This window comes from Stenella coeruleoalba, assembly GCF_951394435.1.
Source record: "Stenella coeruleoalba genome assembly, chromosome: 16".
NCBI lineage: Eukaryota > Metazoa > Chordata > Mammalia > Artiodactyla > Delphinidae > Stenella > Stenella coeruleoalba.
Window position 1 is genome coordinate 27,509,509 of NC_137162.1, and position 15,362 is coordinate 27,524,870.

The 15,362-nt window shown below is 51.2% G+C and overlaps 1 protein-coding gene across 1 annotated transcript in view; it reads right to left on the reverse strand.

Annotated features, from left to right (window-relative positions):
* The window catches only part of PAX2 (paired box 2), a gene marked incomplete at its 5' end in the record, with an annotated part of 75,317 nt that overhangs the window by 14,962 nt on the left and 44,993 nt on the right, over positions 1–15,362 (reverse strand). The window contains 2 exons of the mRNA XM_079900564.1: positions 2,170–2,296; positions 4,485–4,660. Of these exons, the coding sequence (XP_079756690.1) occupies positions 2,170–2,296; positions 4,485–4,660 (303 nt within the window). The remainder of the gene's footprint in view (positions 1–2,169; positions 2,297–4,484; positions 4,661–15,362) is intronic.

Below are 15,362 nucleotides of genomic sequence, written 5' to 3' on the forward strand. Positions count from 1 at the left end.
CATAATAAACACATCATGAATCATTCATCTTTAATAGATTATGCAAATTAGGAGGACGTAAAATCAACAAAGATCAATAACTGCAGCCATTTAATTGCCAGCAAAAACATTTTAAGAATGAGCATAATCTGTAGCCCTTTCTCGGGTAATGGCACCATTAATCCAAACATTGGATCTTGGCCTAAGCGTAGAAAAATCATCCCCTCCCCCCTCCCCCACCCCTCCCCCACTTCTCCACACACTTCTCTCTTTTTGGTAATTTCCAGTTTCTGAGTAAGTTTCCCTGTCATTACCACTGGTGAACAGCTCCGAATGTTAATGGTTCTGCTTTTGTTACTCCTGGCTTGATTGAAATGTCGCATACAGATTGAGATGTTAGTGCTAACTTGCCACCTGGGAATGTCAAGCTGGGTCTGAAATGAACTTTTCTCACACTTGGATCCAGATGGATCAGCCGGAGATGTTCCCAGGCTGAGCTGGGACCGTTCCAGGGCCATGGGGGGGAGGCGGGCGGGGGATGCTCAAGGTGGAGGCACTTTTCTGCACCAGCCTGAGTTCTCCTGCTGCAGGAACCCTACCACAAAGATCCTTCTCTCCACCCCAGGAAGCCTCTGCCTTCTAGACTGTGGCCCTGGGCCCAGGGAAGCACAGCTGGGGTTAGAGAAAAGTCTCCTGGGCTCTGTTTTGCTGCTGCCTGGGGTGGGCCACTTTTGGGAGGTGACCAGTGTGACTCTCAGCAGATCCGGAGAAACATGGCCTGGCCTGGACCATCACTCTTTCTTGGGTCAGAACACCCACAGCTCAGAGAGCTTCCGAACCGGGCTATGGAGGGTTCTTGCCGAGGGCCAGTTGATCATAGGCTGTATCCTGACCCAGCTTATGTTGTCACTCCCAAAAGCCCATCTAGGTCTCCGACACTTCCAGAACTCAACCTCTGATTGCCTAGCCAAAGAACTCGACTCTGTCCAGGCCGGAAACAGCTGTACCAGGACACCCCTTAGGGAGAATCTGGGAAAGCTAACAACAGGGCTCTCCCAAGCCCCCCAGGTGGAGGCCAGGTGGCCACTCGCAGCCCATCTCAGACCTGAGCCGTGCTCAGAACAGCTCCAAGTCAGAACCAGTGCGCTGTCCTCCAGTGGGGCCATGCCCGCTCCCTGTCTTTGGTGACTCTGGCTGCTGCCAGGTCCCCAGGCCGCCTCCGCTCGCCTTGTCGGCAGGTAACGCCTCAGTGTCTCCCAATCACCACCAAGGCCCTTCTCAATCATTCTTTCTCCCAAGGAACAAACGGCACATTGGCTTTAGTGTCTCCAGAATAATTAGGTGAATTTTAATAACACCTCAATGTGTGTCTCTCCCACTTGGGCACTTTCCTGGCCCGGAAACCCTTCTGCAGTGCCAGCCGCCTTCCACAGCCCTCAGCTCTGTGGCCTGGAGCCTCATCAGCTGGGCTCTACACTGCACTGCACCTCAGCCTTCTTCCCCTCTAGCTGCGTCCGCTGCTCCTCCCTCATCCATGCCAGCACCTGGATTGGGTGCCCCCTCCCCCTGCCTTTTGACTGAGGGACAGGCCGGACCCTGCCTGGCCTTGAAATCAAGCCTTGGTCTTAGTGATTTCTCTGGGAAGCTGGAGAAAGGCTGAAATAATTGAGCTTACCTATAACCACATGGCCAGATGCCACGCTCTGAAGCCCAAAGCCACAGCTTTGGCACACCAGGCTGCCCAGAGGAGAGGAAAGCAGGTCCCCCAGGGGCCTCGGGGACACAGGAGTGTGGAGACTCGACACTGGGCACTCATGCTCCACTCTTGCCAGCCCGGCCTATTTGCCCTCATTCTCCTGCACACATCCTAACAAGAGGCTCATAATTCCGGCCACCTTGGTGGAGGCAAGAAAAAAGGCAAAGGAAGAGGCAACAGGATGGGCAGAAAGAACCAGCCCTAGCCCTTCCTGGCTTTGACATTTCCAGGCTGGAGCGTACAGAGACCCTGACCACGGTTTTTTCTCCCACATCTGCACACATCTGTTCAGGAAGCACCCTGGTTTCTGGAGACTCACTCTCTCTACAGAGATCATGGCAGGGAGCCCGCTTGTCACGCTGGGCCCCAGATGGCATGGGCTGAGGTGCCCCCCCACTGAAAGCAGTTTCCCACCCTCCTGGAAGCCCCCTTACCGGTCACAACGGGGTATGTCTGCGTGCCCGACACGTTGCTGCCCAGCTCGGGGTTGGTGGATGCAGATAGACTCGACTTGACTTCATCAAGCCCAGGGGTCAGTGCTGGGAGGGAGTACTCGTTCCCCTGGGAGGAGAGAGAAAAGAGACAGCTCACTATTTACGTACACATGCGGAGAGAGGGCTTGGTGTGCAGATGGGGAGGAGGAACGGGGAGCCCTCCCAGATGGGGTGGAAGGAGATGGCCAGGCAGAGGGCGGGGAGTGTGGGAGGGGCGGGCTCGATGGATGATGGAGAGTTGTGTGTGGGTGGGGGCAGACCTGACTCTGGGAAGCTGAGGTACAGCCTGTACATTCTCGGTGGGCACCCCAGCACCCTTTACATCTCTGTAGCATCTCTTGTCTAAGAAGTCCCAAAGGCGGGGTTTAGCAGTGGGAATCCCCCTGCTGAGAGGCAAGCGGTGTTTTAAGGTCCCCCAGGTGTAGGGAATCTTGGGGAGGAGGGGCGAACCCTGACATGATGGCAGAGGCAGTAGCTGGGGGAAGGGCCTAGTGGGGCCTCGAGCCTGGCACTGCTGGGCTGGCTGACCGGGTGCTGGAGCCCCTTTTTAAAAAACAAACAAAGACTGCCTCACGGGCCCCTCGCTCTCTGCCTGTGCACTGGGGTATGAAATTGGGGAGGGGGAGAGTCCACATGGCTAACAGAAGGGTGGGAGGGGGCCAGTCATTGACTCTGAAAGGGTGTCCTGCCTGAAACACTCGGGTAATTGCCTTTTTATTGCAGCCACCGCCAAGCCAGACCCCAGAGCTGGGCTGACCAGGAGCCCGCACGAAGCAGGAAAAGTTGCTCTGATTAATATTACGTTAAATTAAAACTGATTTTCTGCTCTTTCGGGTCCGTTTTTTTCCCCTTCCGCTTCCTGGCCCCCCCAGAGGGCCCCCTCCCCTCCCTGGCTGGACAGGATTGCCTCGTCATTTCCAATTCCTTCTCGTATTGATCTTCCTGTAGAAATCAGTTTTGTAATTAGCTGCAAATTAGGCCTTCTACTGGGGGTGAAGCTGCCCCCTGATTTATCACCAGAGTAATTCGCTGTGATCGGAGAGAAATTAAAATGAACTCAATTAGGCTTCGGATTTGCTTTATGGGCCCTGCTCCGAGTTTCAGGGGGAAAAATGACTGTGCTGGTGTTTAATAGTCTAATGAAAGTAAATAAAGGTTATTCATTGTAATACAGCCGGGGACTCGGGGAGGGTGCACCAAGCCGCCCGCCTCCGCCGGCTCCTCCTTTGTTGGTTTATGGCTCAGGGCACCTTAAAAAGACTTTTGATTTTTGTTTTATGAAGACAAACAGCTTACGGGATAAAAGGACGGGCGGGGAGAAAGGCGAATGGCTGGGAGCTGTTGGAGTCCGAGAGTGGAACTGCGCTGTGCAGCCTGTGCGGTTGCGCTGGTGCGTGTGGGTGTGTGCCCGAGTGGCTGTGCTGTGCTGAGGCCGTGGGCCTGGCCTGGGCTTTAGTGGGGGGGGGATGGGTGTGTGCTCACGCGTCGGAGTGCGTACACAGGGGGTTGTCCTGGTGTGTGCGTGGAGGCAGGCGTGGAAGTGCGCTGAGCTGGTGGTCTGTGGGGCGTGCACACCTACTGGCTGATGGGCTGTGCTGTGAGTCCTGTGGGCTGGGCGGCGGGTGGGCAGCAAGCAGGTGGGTGGCGGTGGTCTGTGAACACGTGCACACAGGTGAATGGGAGCAGTTAGGACATGTGTTTCTACGCTGTGTGATGTGCTGGTGTGTTGTGGGCTGCATCCCATGCTGTGTGTTCTGGGTTGCTCTTCATCTGTGGGAAGTATTGGGTCTGAGAGGTAGGCTGTCAGGAGGCAGGCACAGCGGGCTCACCTCCTGACGCCCCAGGCTTACTCAGACTTTCTGTAGGACCCTAGGGGCATTTAGGCAAGGGACGTTCCTGAGTACTCTATGCCAGAAGCACAGAATGGCAGGGCTGGAAACGACCTGTCAGTTCATCTGTCCAAGCCCTTCATTCTACAGACGGGGAAACAGGATAGAACTGAAACTGAAATGGGATTAAGATTTACCTACAGTCATACTCGCGCCCAGAACTCACCCTTTCTAACTACCATATACTATGACGATTTTCTTAGCTCTGCTATGATGTCCCTGTGTGAGCGTGTTCACACAGCGCACCCAAAGGCAGCACACACGATGCTGGGTGTGCGTGTGGCTGACCCACGTGTGCACGTCCTCCGGAGGCCTTGCTCTGCCCAGTCCCTTTCCACTTCTGCAAGCAGAAAGCTTCTTCCTCACCTGCTCTGATTTGATGTGCTCTGATGCCTGGAAGACGTCAGGGTAGGAAGGACGCTCAAAGACCCGATCCAAAGCTTCTAGCTGCTGCTGGGTGAAGGTGTCAGCTCGCAAGTGCTTCCGCAAACTGTCCACGCCACTCTGGGAATCTCCATTGGGGACTGAGCCCTCAGACACATCTGGAGGACACAGGGACACTCGGGGCATGAGTGCAGGTCAGCAGAGGCACACAGTGGGCAAAGGTGACGGGCACCTGGCTCGGCCCCCAGGGCTTTGCACCCCTGCTGGAACCCCTTTTCCCCAGTTTTCAGGCTGGGAGGGGCTGGCCCAGGGGCTGGCCATGCCTCAGAGACCTGGCTGAGAGAGCCAGAGCCCCTGAATGTCCTGGGAAGAGAAAGGGAAGCTGTCACAACTCGGGGGCGTGGGAAGGACTAGGCAGAGGCGGTGGAGCCAGAGGGATTCCCAGGGGCCATCTCCCCAGGGCACGTCTCCCCTGAGCCCCTTCTGTCCCCCCCCCGGCCTGGATTGGCCTGGGAAAGGAGCTGGGTGTCTTGGGCCAGCATTACCCAGCCTGTGGAGAATTGAACTCGGCTCTGAGATGAATTTCAGTTCCACTGACTCCAAGGGTGGAAAATCATCAAATCTCTGAGGCTGAGTGTAACATGGAGACTGGGTGAAGTAATTAACTTCACCACTGAGGGAGGAGGGACTCAGGGCCCAGCTGAGGCCCAGCTTGCGTTGTGCCAGGCCTGAGACTGGAGCAGACAGCAAGTGGCACGTGAGTCATGAAATGCAACCTGGGCAGAGACTGAAGACTGGGTCCCTGTAGATGCTGCTGTGCCCGGGCCACCCTCCTCAGCTTGTCCCTGACCTGGACTCTGGCGAGGCTCCGCCAGAGGCCAGCTCCTTGGCCGCCTGGTTCCTCCTGCAGTCTCTACAGGAAGCTGAGACTCGCCCCATGTATGAAAAGCCACGGTGGAGCCACGAAGTGCCCGCTCCCTGGGGCTGTAGGCCAGTCCTGTCTGTGTACTGCTCTCCCCAGGCCTCCCACCACTCTGCTACCCTTCCCTCCCTGGACCTGCCCTCTATCCCGGTCCACTGGGGTTTTCAGAGTTCACAGCGGGCCAAGTACCTGCTGTGCCTACACTCCCTGACCCCACACCCTGCAACTTCCCGGGCTCAAAGCTGGGTCCTCCCAGCCACAGCTTGGCCACTCCTTGGCTTCCCTAGCCCAGGACCAGCTGGGGAGCCTTGGGCCTGGGGCCAGCCCATGCTGTAGGCCCCAGGGTGTTCCTCTGGGACTGTTATATATATCAGTTTATAGGTGATTATACGATATGATATAATCAATATTGCATTATATACAGTAACACCGTACAGTATCATTCAGGAGAGCATAGAAAATATTACGTATTGATTAACCTCAACCTGCAGCCATCCTCTCTTGCTGGCCTCCCAGATGGAGCAAGGGGGTCTGCTTTCCTAATGGGACTTCCTGTCTTCACTCGATCCTGGAGGGGGTGGGAGAGCAAAGAAAGGGTGTGTGTGGGGGGGTGTGTGTGTGTGTGTGTGTGACAGACAGAGAGAGAGAGAGAGAGAGAATGGAGACCAGGATCGTGTCTGAGGTGGACAGACAGACACAGGGACAGCCTTGATGATATTTCTATGTTCCCTATGTTCCTAAGGCCACAAAACTTGGTTGTGGTGTTTTTTTCTGTGTAAGCTTCTGGAGTGATTTTCTGTCTTAGAGGCAGTGTATGCATCTCTCTATATGAGTTAGGGTGGGACATATTTATTTTTCCCTTTTGTGTATTTTCTGTATATATGCATTTCTACACGAATAAGCATCCAGATAGATAAGCGTCTGGGAATGTGTAAGTGACAGTCCAGGAACCTTTCTGAAAAGGTGCGTGTGTACGTGTGTGACTGCATGGGGAGTGTGAGCCCCCGTGCCCCCGTGTTTCTTCTGTGCCTGCTTCTCTCTCAAGGATCTGCCATCATCTTAATGCTACCCCTTGGGGCTACTTGCATGTTTCATTGTGTCTAATTCTCTCTTGCTGGAGTCCTCCTACCTTTTTGGGAAGCACTTCTGTCAGAGCAGAGGGAGACAGCAAGTGTCTTTGTGTGTGGTTACTGCAGTGTCACCAATGAGTCCTGGCAAGTAAAGTGCATTTGTCTGCGAACATGGGCTCACATGTTATGTGCATGAGTGTGTGCATATGTGTGGTGAGACTCATACTATGCCTCTGTGTAAATTTGTGTATATGCCTGTGTGTGGCTTGGCCCAGCCCGCGCGTGTGTGTGTGTGTGTGTGTGTGTGTGTGTGTGTGTGTGTGTGTAGGGGCTGAACTGAAGCTTTGTCCTCAGGTCACTGGCTGGAGGAGTCTCTTTTCCTTCATTTATTCAGGGCCTCTTCAGCTCTTGACAAATCTGTCACTCTAAATTTGCGAGAGATTATGGTGCTCTCTCCCCAGCCCGCAGAGAGGTGATATATGATATCTGCTGCCCCTATTGATTGCCTGATCTGGTGGCAGAGGCCGGCGAAATGAACTTGAAATGAACATCATGCCTCAACTCATTGTGCGTATAATACACTACTTAATCCCACATTTTTCAGCCGCTATGGAATTCAATTGATCAATCATGTTCCACTGATAGTACTGTTTTAGGGGTTATTGCTGCTCCCTCCACTCACTGACCTTTTTATTTATTTATTTATTTTTGGTATACTCAGGCCCTGGTGATAAAACAGGTTACAGAGGCAGCGATGGAAAGGGGGAGGGAGGAAGGAAAGGCAAAAGGATGGCTGCTACTGGAAGAGGTGGCCGAGGGTCCGGGGAAAGGGAGGAAGAGGAGAGGGAAGGGGGGTGGGGCAAGGAAGAGACAGAAGGTGCTAGAGGAGCAGAAAAGCAAACTAGTCTGATGCAAGCAGGAGAGAATCGCCAAGGGAGGCTGCAGGAGGCTTGAGGAAACTCCTCAAAGGAGAAGGAAGGTGACAGGGAGGTGGGAAAGGCAGCAGTCATGATGAACGGCGAAAGAAACAGCACAAAGAAAGTTCTGGGGAACAGGGAGGACAGCCACAGGGGCAGGGAGACGGCAGTGGCATTACTGGTGGGGGACAGGGAGGCAGTGTCCCCCAAATCAGCCAGAGGGCCCACAGGCTCTCCCAGGCTCTCCCCAGAGGCCAGGGTGGTGCCCTTCCCTCAGCTAGAGAAGGAAGGGAGGAGTGAAGGCAAGGAGGAAGGGCGGGAAGGGAGTGAGGGAAGTAGGCCGGGAGAAGCCTGGGCTCAGAGGTCAAAGGAGGAGAAGCTCAGGGAAGAAGGAAGCCCAGAGGCAGAGGCAGGGCAGAAAGGGAGAGAGGAAGAAAGGGAAGAAGCTTCCTACACCAGACACCTCAGGAAGCACAGGCTGGGCTGAGGGCCCTTGCTACAGGAATAACCCAGCTGGTTCTGCTTTCCTGGAAGCCTGTGTATCCAGTGAGGACGGTAGCCCGGGGCCTGGACGGGGGTGGGGTTGGAGGGTAGAGGTTGGAGGAGGAAAGAAGAAGAGAGTAGAGGAAGAGCAAAAAAGAAAAAAGAACATGGAAGAAGAGAATTGAAAAGGAAGAGAAAACGAAGCTGTTGTCAGTACCACCCACTTGCAGGGACCTACTCAGGAGATGGAGAGAGAGGGCTGCGGGGGCGGGTGCTTCCCAAGGTAGAGTCTCAGCGGTGGCAGCAAGGGAGGGGGATGGAGCTGGGCTATGAGACACTGCCAGGCCCAGGCACTGAAGGGCTCTCTGGCAGAGCTGGGCTAACATGGAGGAAGAGGCAGAAACAACTCCTGATCTGGGCTGCAGAGTGAGTAGCAAGGAAAGTAATTAGATAGCACCCACCCCCTTGTGCCAAGGAGCCAGGCTGGGAATTCCCTGTGGGCAGGAACCATGACCAGTGCATCTCTGTAGAGCCAGTGCCAGGCATGGAGCTGGGCACAGACTTGATACTCAATGGATGAATGAGTGAATGAATGAATGAATGAACGAGGCTCTCCTGGGTGGCATTCAAAGCCAGACTACTGGCAGAAGGCCTCTGGACCAGCCACCTGGCTGGCTTAGCATCCCAGGACACCCAGTTACCTGTCAGGCAAGTCCCACACATCCTTAGCTGTCAGAGGATATGGGAAGACCCACGACAGGCCCCTGGGTAGACTCATGCCCCTTCTTCACCTGCCCCACTGCTTGTTAACTTCCAACAGCACTGACTCTGGTCCACAGAGGCCCTTCCCACTCTCACCAACACCTTCCTGCCCACCTATGGTACTTCTACCCAAGGACAGAGCACACCGTGTTGCCAGTTAAGAGTGAAACTCAACCTTGGAGCTGCAGAACTGCCATCCAAGGCAGCTGGCAGAGGCTGCTTGAGAAGTGGGCCCAGAGATGGCCCCTATGTTGGACTCACCACACCACGGCCCTGGTCGCAAAGAGTAGGATAAAGTGGGTCTATCTGCTCATTCTTGGTTCCAGGGAAGGCCTTTCCTAAATGACAGAGCAGGCCCTCAGCCTTCACCTTGATGGGAAAACCAGCCCCTACCTTGTCAGGGCTCCAAGAGGAGGGCTGGAGTATGATGCCGCATGGCCTGGACTTTCTGGAGCAGTTCTGATTTCCAGTATTCTTTCCCACTCTCAGGCCACATTTTCAGATTGAGGTTGGAAAACGTGGCTGCGAAGGTTTAGTAAGACTTCCCAGAGCAAGGAAGATACCCTGTGCTCGTTGGTCCCATATGTGGAGGATTCGGTCCTGTTCTGTTGTCCCCTGCCCAGCCACCATCCATTAGCAGCTCACAGTACTGTGAGCTTGTTACATGCCATTTAATCCTCCCAACAACCCTGTGAGGTAGGTGCTGTGATACCTATTTTAAAGATAAGGAAACTGAGGCAAAGAGAGGTTAGGTAGCTTATCCAAGGCCATGCAGCTGGTAAATGACAGTTGGGATTTGAATTCAGGTCTGTTTGACTCCAGAGCCTGCTCTCCACATCATTTCACTCTGCTGCCCCGGGTGCCAATCCCAGGGGACCCAGTTGAGGGCCACTTGGCCCCACCCAGGACACTGCATCCCTCCCAGCATCCCCCCTTTTCTACTTTGTACCCTCCCTATACTGAGGCTACCGCCTATGGCCCCTGAGCTGGCCGAGCCCAGACTGCCGAGAATGATGAGGGGACACCTGGTCCAAACTCCTCATTTTAAGGTAATGAAAACTAGCAGGGTGGGTGGTGAGGTGGGGGAGGGGAGGTGACCAGTCCAAGGTCACACAACTGAGTAGTAGGACCCTCAGAACTGGAGCCCATTCCAGGTGCTTTGTCCACTATGGCATGAGCCGTAGCATCTCTGAAGGAGAGTGAGCTACCATAAGTCCTTTTCGGAATGAAGCAAGATATAAATACATTAATTAAATTAAACTGCTGAGTTAAAACTTTGACGTAGATTACTCTTTCAAAGGGAACAAAGGTTCATATTGTCTTCTCCTCTGACCACTTCATATTTGCTTGCAGTTAACAAAAGCTTTCACAGACCTTATGTTATTTGGGCTTCTTAACTACTCTCCAAGGTAGCTAGGGATTATAATCCCCTTTTTACTGGTGAGGAAACTGAGGCTCAGAGTAAATGAAGTGCAGCATAAATGAGGGTAAGTGGCTAGGTCAAGGGCATATCTACCAGGGAGCCTGGCACAGGGAAGATGCCTGTGGACAGTTGCGGCCTGAGCCCCAATGAGGAGCAGCAGCTGCCTGCCCAGCCCATGTGCAGAGCCTGGGATCCAGCAGTGGGGCCCTGATCTCCGTGCAAAAGAAGAGAATTGTAAAACCAAAGATCACCTTGACTGGAAGGAGAGCCACCCACAGGGTAACAGTGATTACTCCCTGATCGTGAGCAAATTCTTTTCTTCTCATCTAAGTTTTTCTATATGATCCAGGCCTTGTACAGGAAGCACATACCACTTCTAGAATCATTAATAAAAATGGCTTTTACTCCTCAACAAAAAGATGTTGATTTCCTCATTCACTTAACCTTGTCACTCCCCATCCATTCCTGGGCCACCCTGGAGCAGAGCCCTACCTCCCACGCCTCTGACCCCAGGCCAGAGCCCTCTTGCTGGCCAATCATGAATAGGGCTGGCCGGTGAGGTCTCAGCAGCTTGGGGAGGGGGACAGGCACTGAACACCACGTGTTAGGGATGAGGGCTAGAGACAAGGGACAAAACAGAAGTGTTCTGTCTTCCTTGTGTGTTGACACTGTACCTGAATCTCCAAAGCAGTCCCTACAACGGACAAGAGAAATTCTCGTGTGCTGACCAAAAGGTAGGTGGGGGTGATGGTAATAGAGAGAATGAAATAATGCCATTTCCTTGGTCAGAAAGCACCAAGGCTCATCAAAATCAAAGTGGAATGAATAGGGGCTGCCCACCAAACCCCAAGAAGTAGGAATTAGGCATTTGAGAGAAATTCCTTTAAAGTATAGCAAAGAACTATATTAACTTCAGTTTTCCAAGCCCAAATACACACATCTACCCATCTATGGGGAAACTGACAATATTAGGGCTTCCATCTAACACTCATTAAATCCATTCACTTTTACGAGGTATTTACTATCATTCTTATCTTTCAGATGAGAGGCAAAATTATTTGTTCAATATCATCCAACTAGAAAGTAGGCAAAGGCTGGATTTGAACTCAGGAATGTCTGACTCCAAAGCTCTCTCCACTCTATCAAATTTGCCTTCCCTGTCAAAGATCATCATCACTGTCATGTACTGAGCACTAACTATGTACTAGGCAGGCTCCAGGTTCTTTATTACACATTATCTCTAATTCCCACATAACACTTGCAGAAGAGCTACCATTAATCCAATGTTACAAAAGAAGAAACAAGCCGAGGGAGAGTGAAAAACATGTGAGTGCTTCACACAGCTAACAAGGAGCAATCCCAGGGAAAGTCAGTCTCACTTCACCTGTAGACCAAAAATGACCTGAAAAAGTGATATAGGAAGAAAAGAGAAATGTGTGGAGGAAGTGGGGACAGTAGGTGATGGACCTCAGCCTCTAGGGGGCTTCGGGGAGGAGGAGGGGTCGGGGCACTGATCCAGGTGGGAGCTCTTTGCTGCATCCCAGTCTGACCAGTGGCCTCTGCCCCCTCTCCCTGTCTTAGCTCCTCTAACGCCACCTTCCTCCTCTGAGGGGTTCACTCCCAGGCCGCCCCCAGTCTCCCCAGCTGCCAGTTGTTGCAGTTTCAAACTCAATTGTTCTCAGTGCTGAGGCAAATGGAGTCATTAATTACCTTCTATCGGCTGGGCTGAGTTCAGAATGCGATCAATATCCCCGCTTGTCATTCAGGGCAGCCTGCCTGTGCCGCTCCGGCCCCACCCCCACGGTGGCGCAGGACCGCGAGGTCTGGGCTGCCACCCTGGCCTCCTATCTGATTGAGAACGGGGAGAGAGGTCGGGGATGCTGAGGAATGGGGCTGCTTTCCGGACTGGGAGAAGAGCGAGGATTAACAAAACGGGGAGGAGAGGGGGCAGAGGGGAGCGGGAAGGAGAAAGGAAAAGGAAGGAGCACGAGGGGTGAGGAGAGAAGGGCAGGAGACAGGAGAAGGAGGAGGGAGGAGGAAATGGGGGAGCCATGAGCTGGGAAGAAGCTGATGCAAACACTGTCTGTCCAAGGAGGTGGGATGACATTCCCCATGGTCTCCTGTCCTTATACCAGACGATCCGTGGGACTGCCCTGGCCAGTCACCCCAAGCCACGCTCAAGAGGAGGGCACGAAGAAGTCCTTGGAAACCTGGCCCGAAGCTTTGGCTCTGAGCAAGACCAGCTTCTGCCCAGCCTTCCAGCCCCGGAGAACCTGCTAACCCTGACCAAGCCCTGCTTCTAAACACTCCATGAGTTCACGATAGGGTGGAAGGCAGGGGCATGGCTACCTGCCTGCCTGACCTCAGTCTTACTGGGCCCATCTACACCCATGTGCCTCTGGGGACACTAACTACACTAGTGGCCCTAATGTGACACTGAACTAGGAGTATCATCTCCTGGGTTGAAATCCTAGTTTTGTCCCTCACGTGCTATGTGACCTTGGCCAAGTCCCTCGAGCTTTTCTGGACTGAGTTTCCTCAGATGAACACCAGAGGGTTGCTACTCCTATCTCAGCAGTGTTCACTTCTCTTTTCTCTGTGTTCCAGTAGACATCTATCCAAACCGCTGTTGTAGAAATAATAATAATAACTAAAATCGATCCAGCTCCTATAATGGTACCAGACACTATGCCTAACGTAATCCACTGATTCAATCCTTACAGTAACAGCAGCTCACGTTAAGTGCTTACTATACATAGGGCACTCATCTAAGAATTTTACACATATTGACTTGTTTAATTTTCACCAGAACTTAAGCAGGAAGCTCCTATTATTATCCCCATTTATTTTGTAGGCGAAGAAATGGAGGTGAAGAGGTTCAGGAACTTTCCTGAGGTTACAGAGCTAACACGTGATGGAGCAGTCAGAAGCAAACCCAGACAATATGCCTCGGGCAGTTCAGCTCATAATCTGGATAAACCAAGGGCTACACAGGCTATGTAACTCGCCCCGAAGTACTTATTCCAGCCAGTAAGTGGCAAAGCCAAGTTTAGAATCAATACGTATCGTAGTTATTACTGTCATTATTTTTTTGGCCACATGGCGCGGCTTGTGAGAGCACAGGGTCCTAACCACCGGACCGCCAGGGAATTCCTACGTCGTTATCTTTTAATGTTTGTTTTCTTCACTAAACTGTGACTATTTTAAAGGCAGGGACCCATCTTTTTCATGTATGTAAACTTAGCCCAGGGCCTGACACATAGTAGGTGGCAAAAAATGTTGGCTGATTTGTTGCATAGAATTCCCAAAGCAAAGATTGATCCATTCTTTACTTGCCTTGCAGTTTACCTTTTAGAAGGAAAAAGAAGCAGTGTAGGACACTGCCACTCTGGATTCAGTGTTATCACATTTTATAGCCAGAAAGTGTCATGGAGATAATTTAATCCGTTCCCTCTTAGAGATTTAAAAAGAAAAAAGAGGCTCAGAAAGGTTGAGTAATTTCCCCATGTCACACAGCTAGTCATCGTTAGGATACAGAGGTTTCTCAGACTCGTGCCCTTTTCCGCTACCCCAGGCTGCTTAATTCTGACCAAGAAAGAAAAAACTGATAAAAGGGAACTGTTGGGGATCTGGGCAGAAAGCACCCATGTCTAGAGGTGACAGTAGCAAAAGGAGGGGGCATTGCACAGGATCTGACTTGAGAAAAGCAAACTGCTATGTGTTGAGGGAAAGAATGGTTGTGTGATCCCGTGGCAAGAGATTCTAGAAGGGAATATAATTCCATGAGGACAGGATGCTCTAAAAATGAAATTCTGCTGCTACAAGCTCAAATAATCAACCTGACAAAGTAAAGGAAGTGGGAGTGGGAGTGGGGGAAGGGTGGAAAGAGAGGGTCTTGAAGGGAAATCATTGTTGTTGCACATGAATAAGCTTTAAAATATGATGAGCCTAGATTTTAAAAGAACATGTACATGGAACAGTGGAAGATTATGCAGCCATTAAAAAATCATGTTTTCAAAGAATATTTAATGATATGTGAAAATGGTCCTATATAATGTTAAGTGAAAAAAGCGAGACACAAGCTGTATATACAGTATAATTCCAATTCTGATAAAAATTATATATATATTTAATTATGGATACACAGGGGAAAAAAAGACTGTAAAGACTATGCCAAAATTCTAAATCTCATCACCAAAATTCTCTTGGTGATGAGATTATGGGTGATTTTTTTTTTAATTTACTGTATCCTCCAAATATTTTTACAATGAGTATACGATACACTTATTATCAGACAAAAGTTATTTTTTTCCCTCTTATAAAGGACACACACAACAGATGGAAGGAGGGGACCATAACCAGGGATGGATATGAGAGTAGCAGGAGCCTGTCAGGAAGACAAAAGCTCAGAACAAGCTGAAACAACAAAAAAGGGCCTTGGTAGCTACGTCTGGAGAAAGAACAAAAAGGAAGGCTAGCTTAAGCTCAGTGCTCAGGAAAGGATGCAATGCTGAGAGAGAAGGCGGAACTTCTCAACCCCTGGCTTGACGTGGTCTTCTCCATCAAAGAAAAGGATCTTCAAAATGGGACCAGGAGGAGTTGCCCAGGTCAGGAGGAGGCCAGGCAGGTACCTCTTAACCATTTCAATTGAGTTACCTCTCCCAGGCCCAGATAATTCATATATCAGAACTCAGGTGAGGCAGGGTGGTGGCTGGGGGGAGGTAGATAGCATCCTAAAGTTTTTGTTGATAATCCTTGAGTGGTCACAGTAAAAGGGCAACACAGTGACAAAACCAATGCCATCGTGAAAAGGGGAGAAAGGTAAGCTTATGCAAACAACAGTCTAGTACATTTAATATTAGGGTCTGGAAATCTTTTAGAAGAAATTATCATGCCGTTAATGTGTGGGCATTAGAAAAGAAAATGGTAATACTGTGGAGTCTGCATGCACTCCCCAAGAATACGTGGTAGCACATTAACTAGTTATCAGTGCTTAGATCAAATGCCATCCCTACAAAGACTTCCTCAATCGCCCTGATGGGAAGCAACTGCCCCCCGCTTCTTTACATTTATCATAGCACTTTATACCTTGATCATAGATCTATCACATTCTGCTTGTGTAATGGTGTGCACATCTATCTCCCTACTAGATTAGAAGCTTCTTGAGGTCAGGGACTGTGTCCTTCCTATTTACCTTTGTAGATCAGTCCTGCTATGCTTTATCCATAGCAGACATTCAATTTTCTCATCAACTTATATTGGATTTTTAAAATTGATTGATTA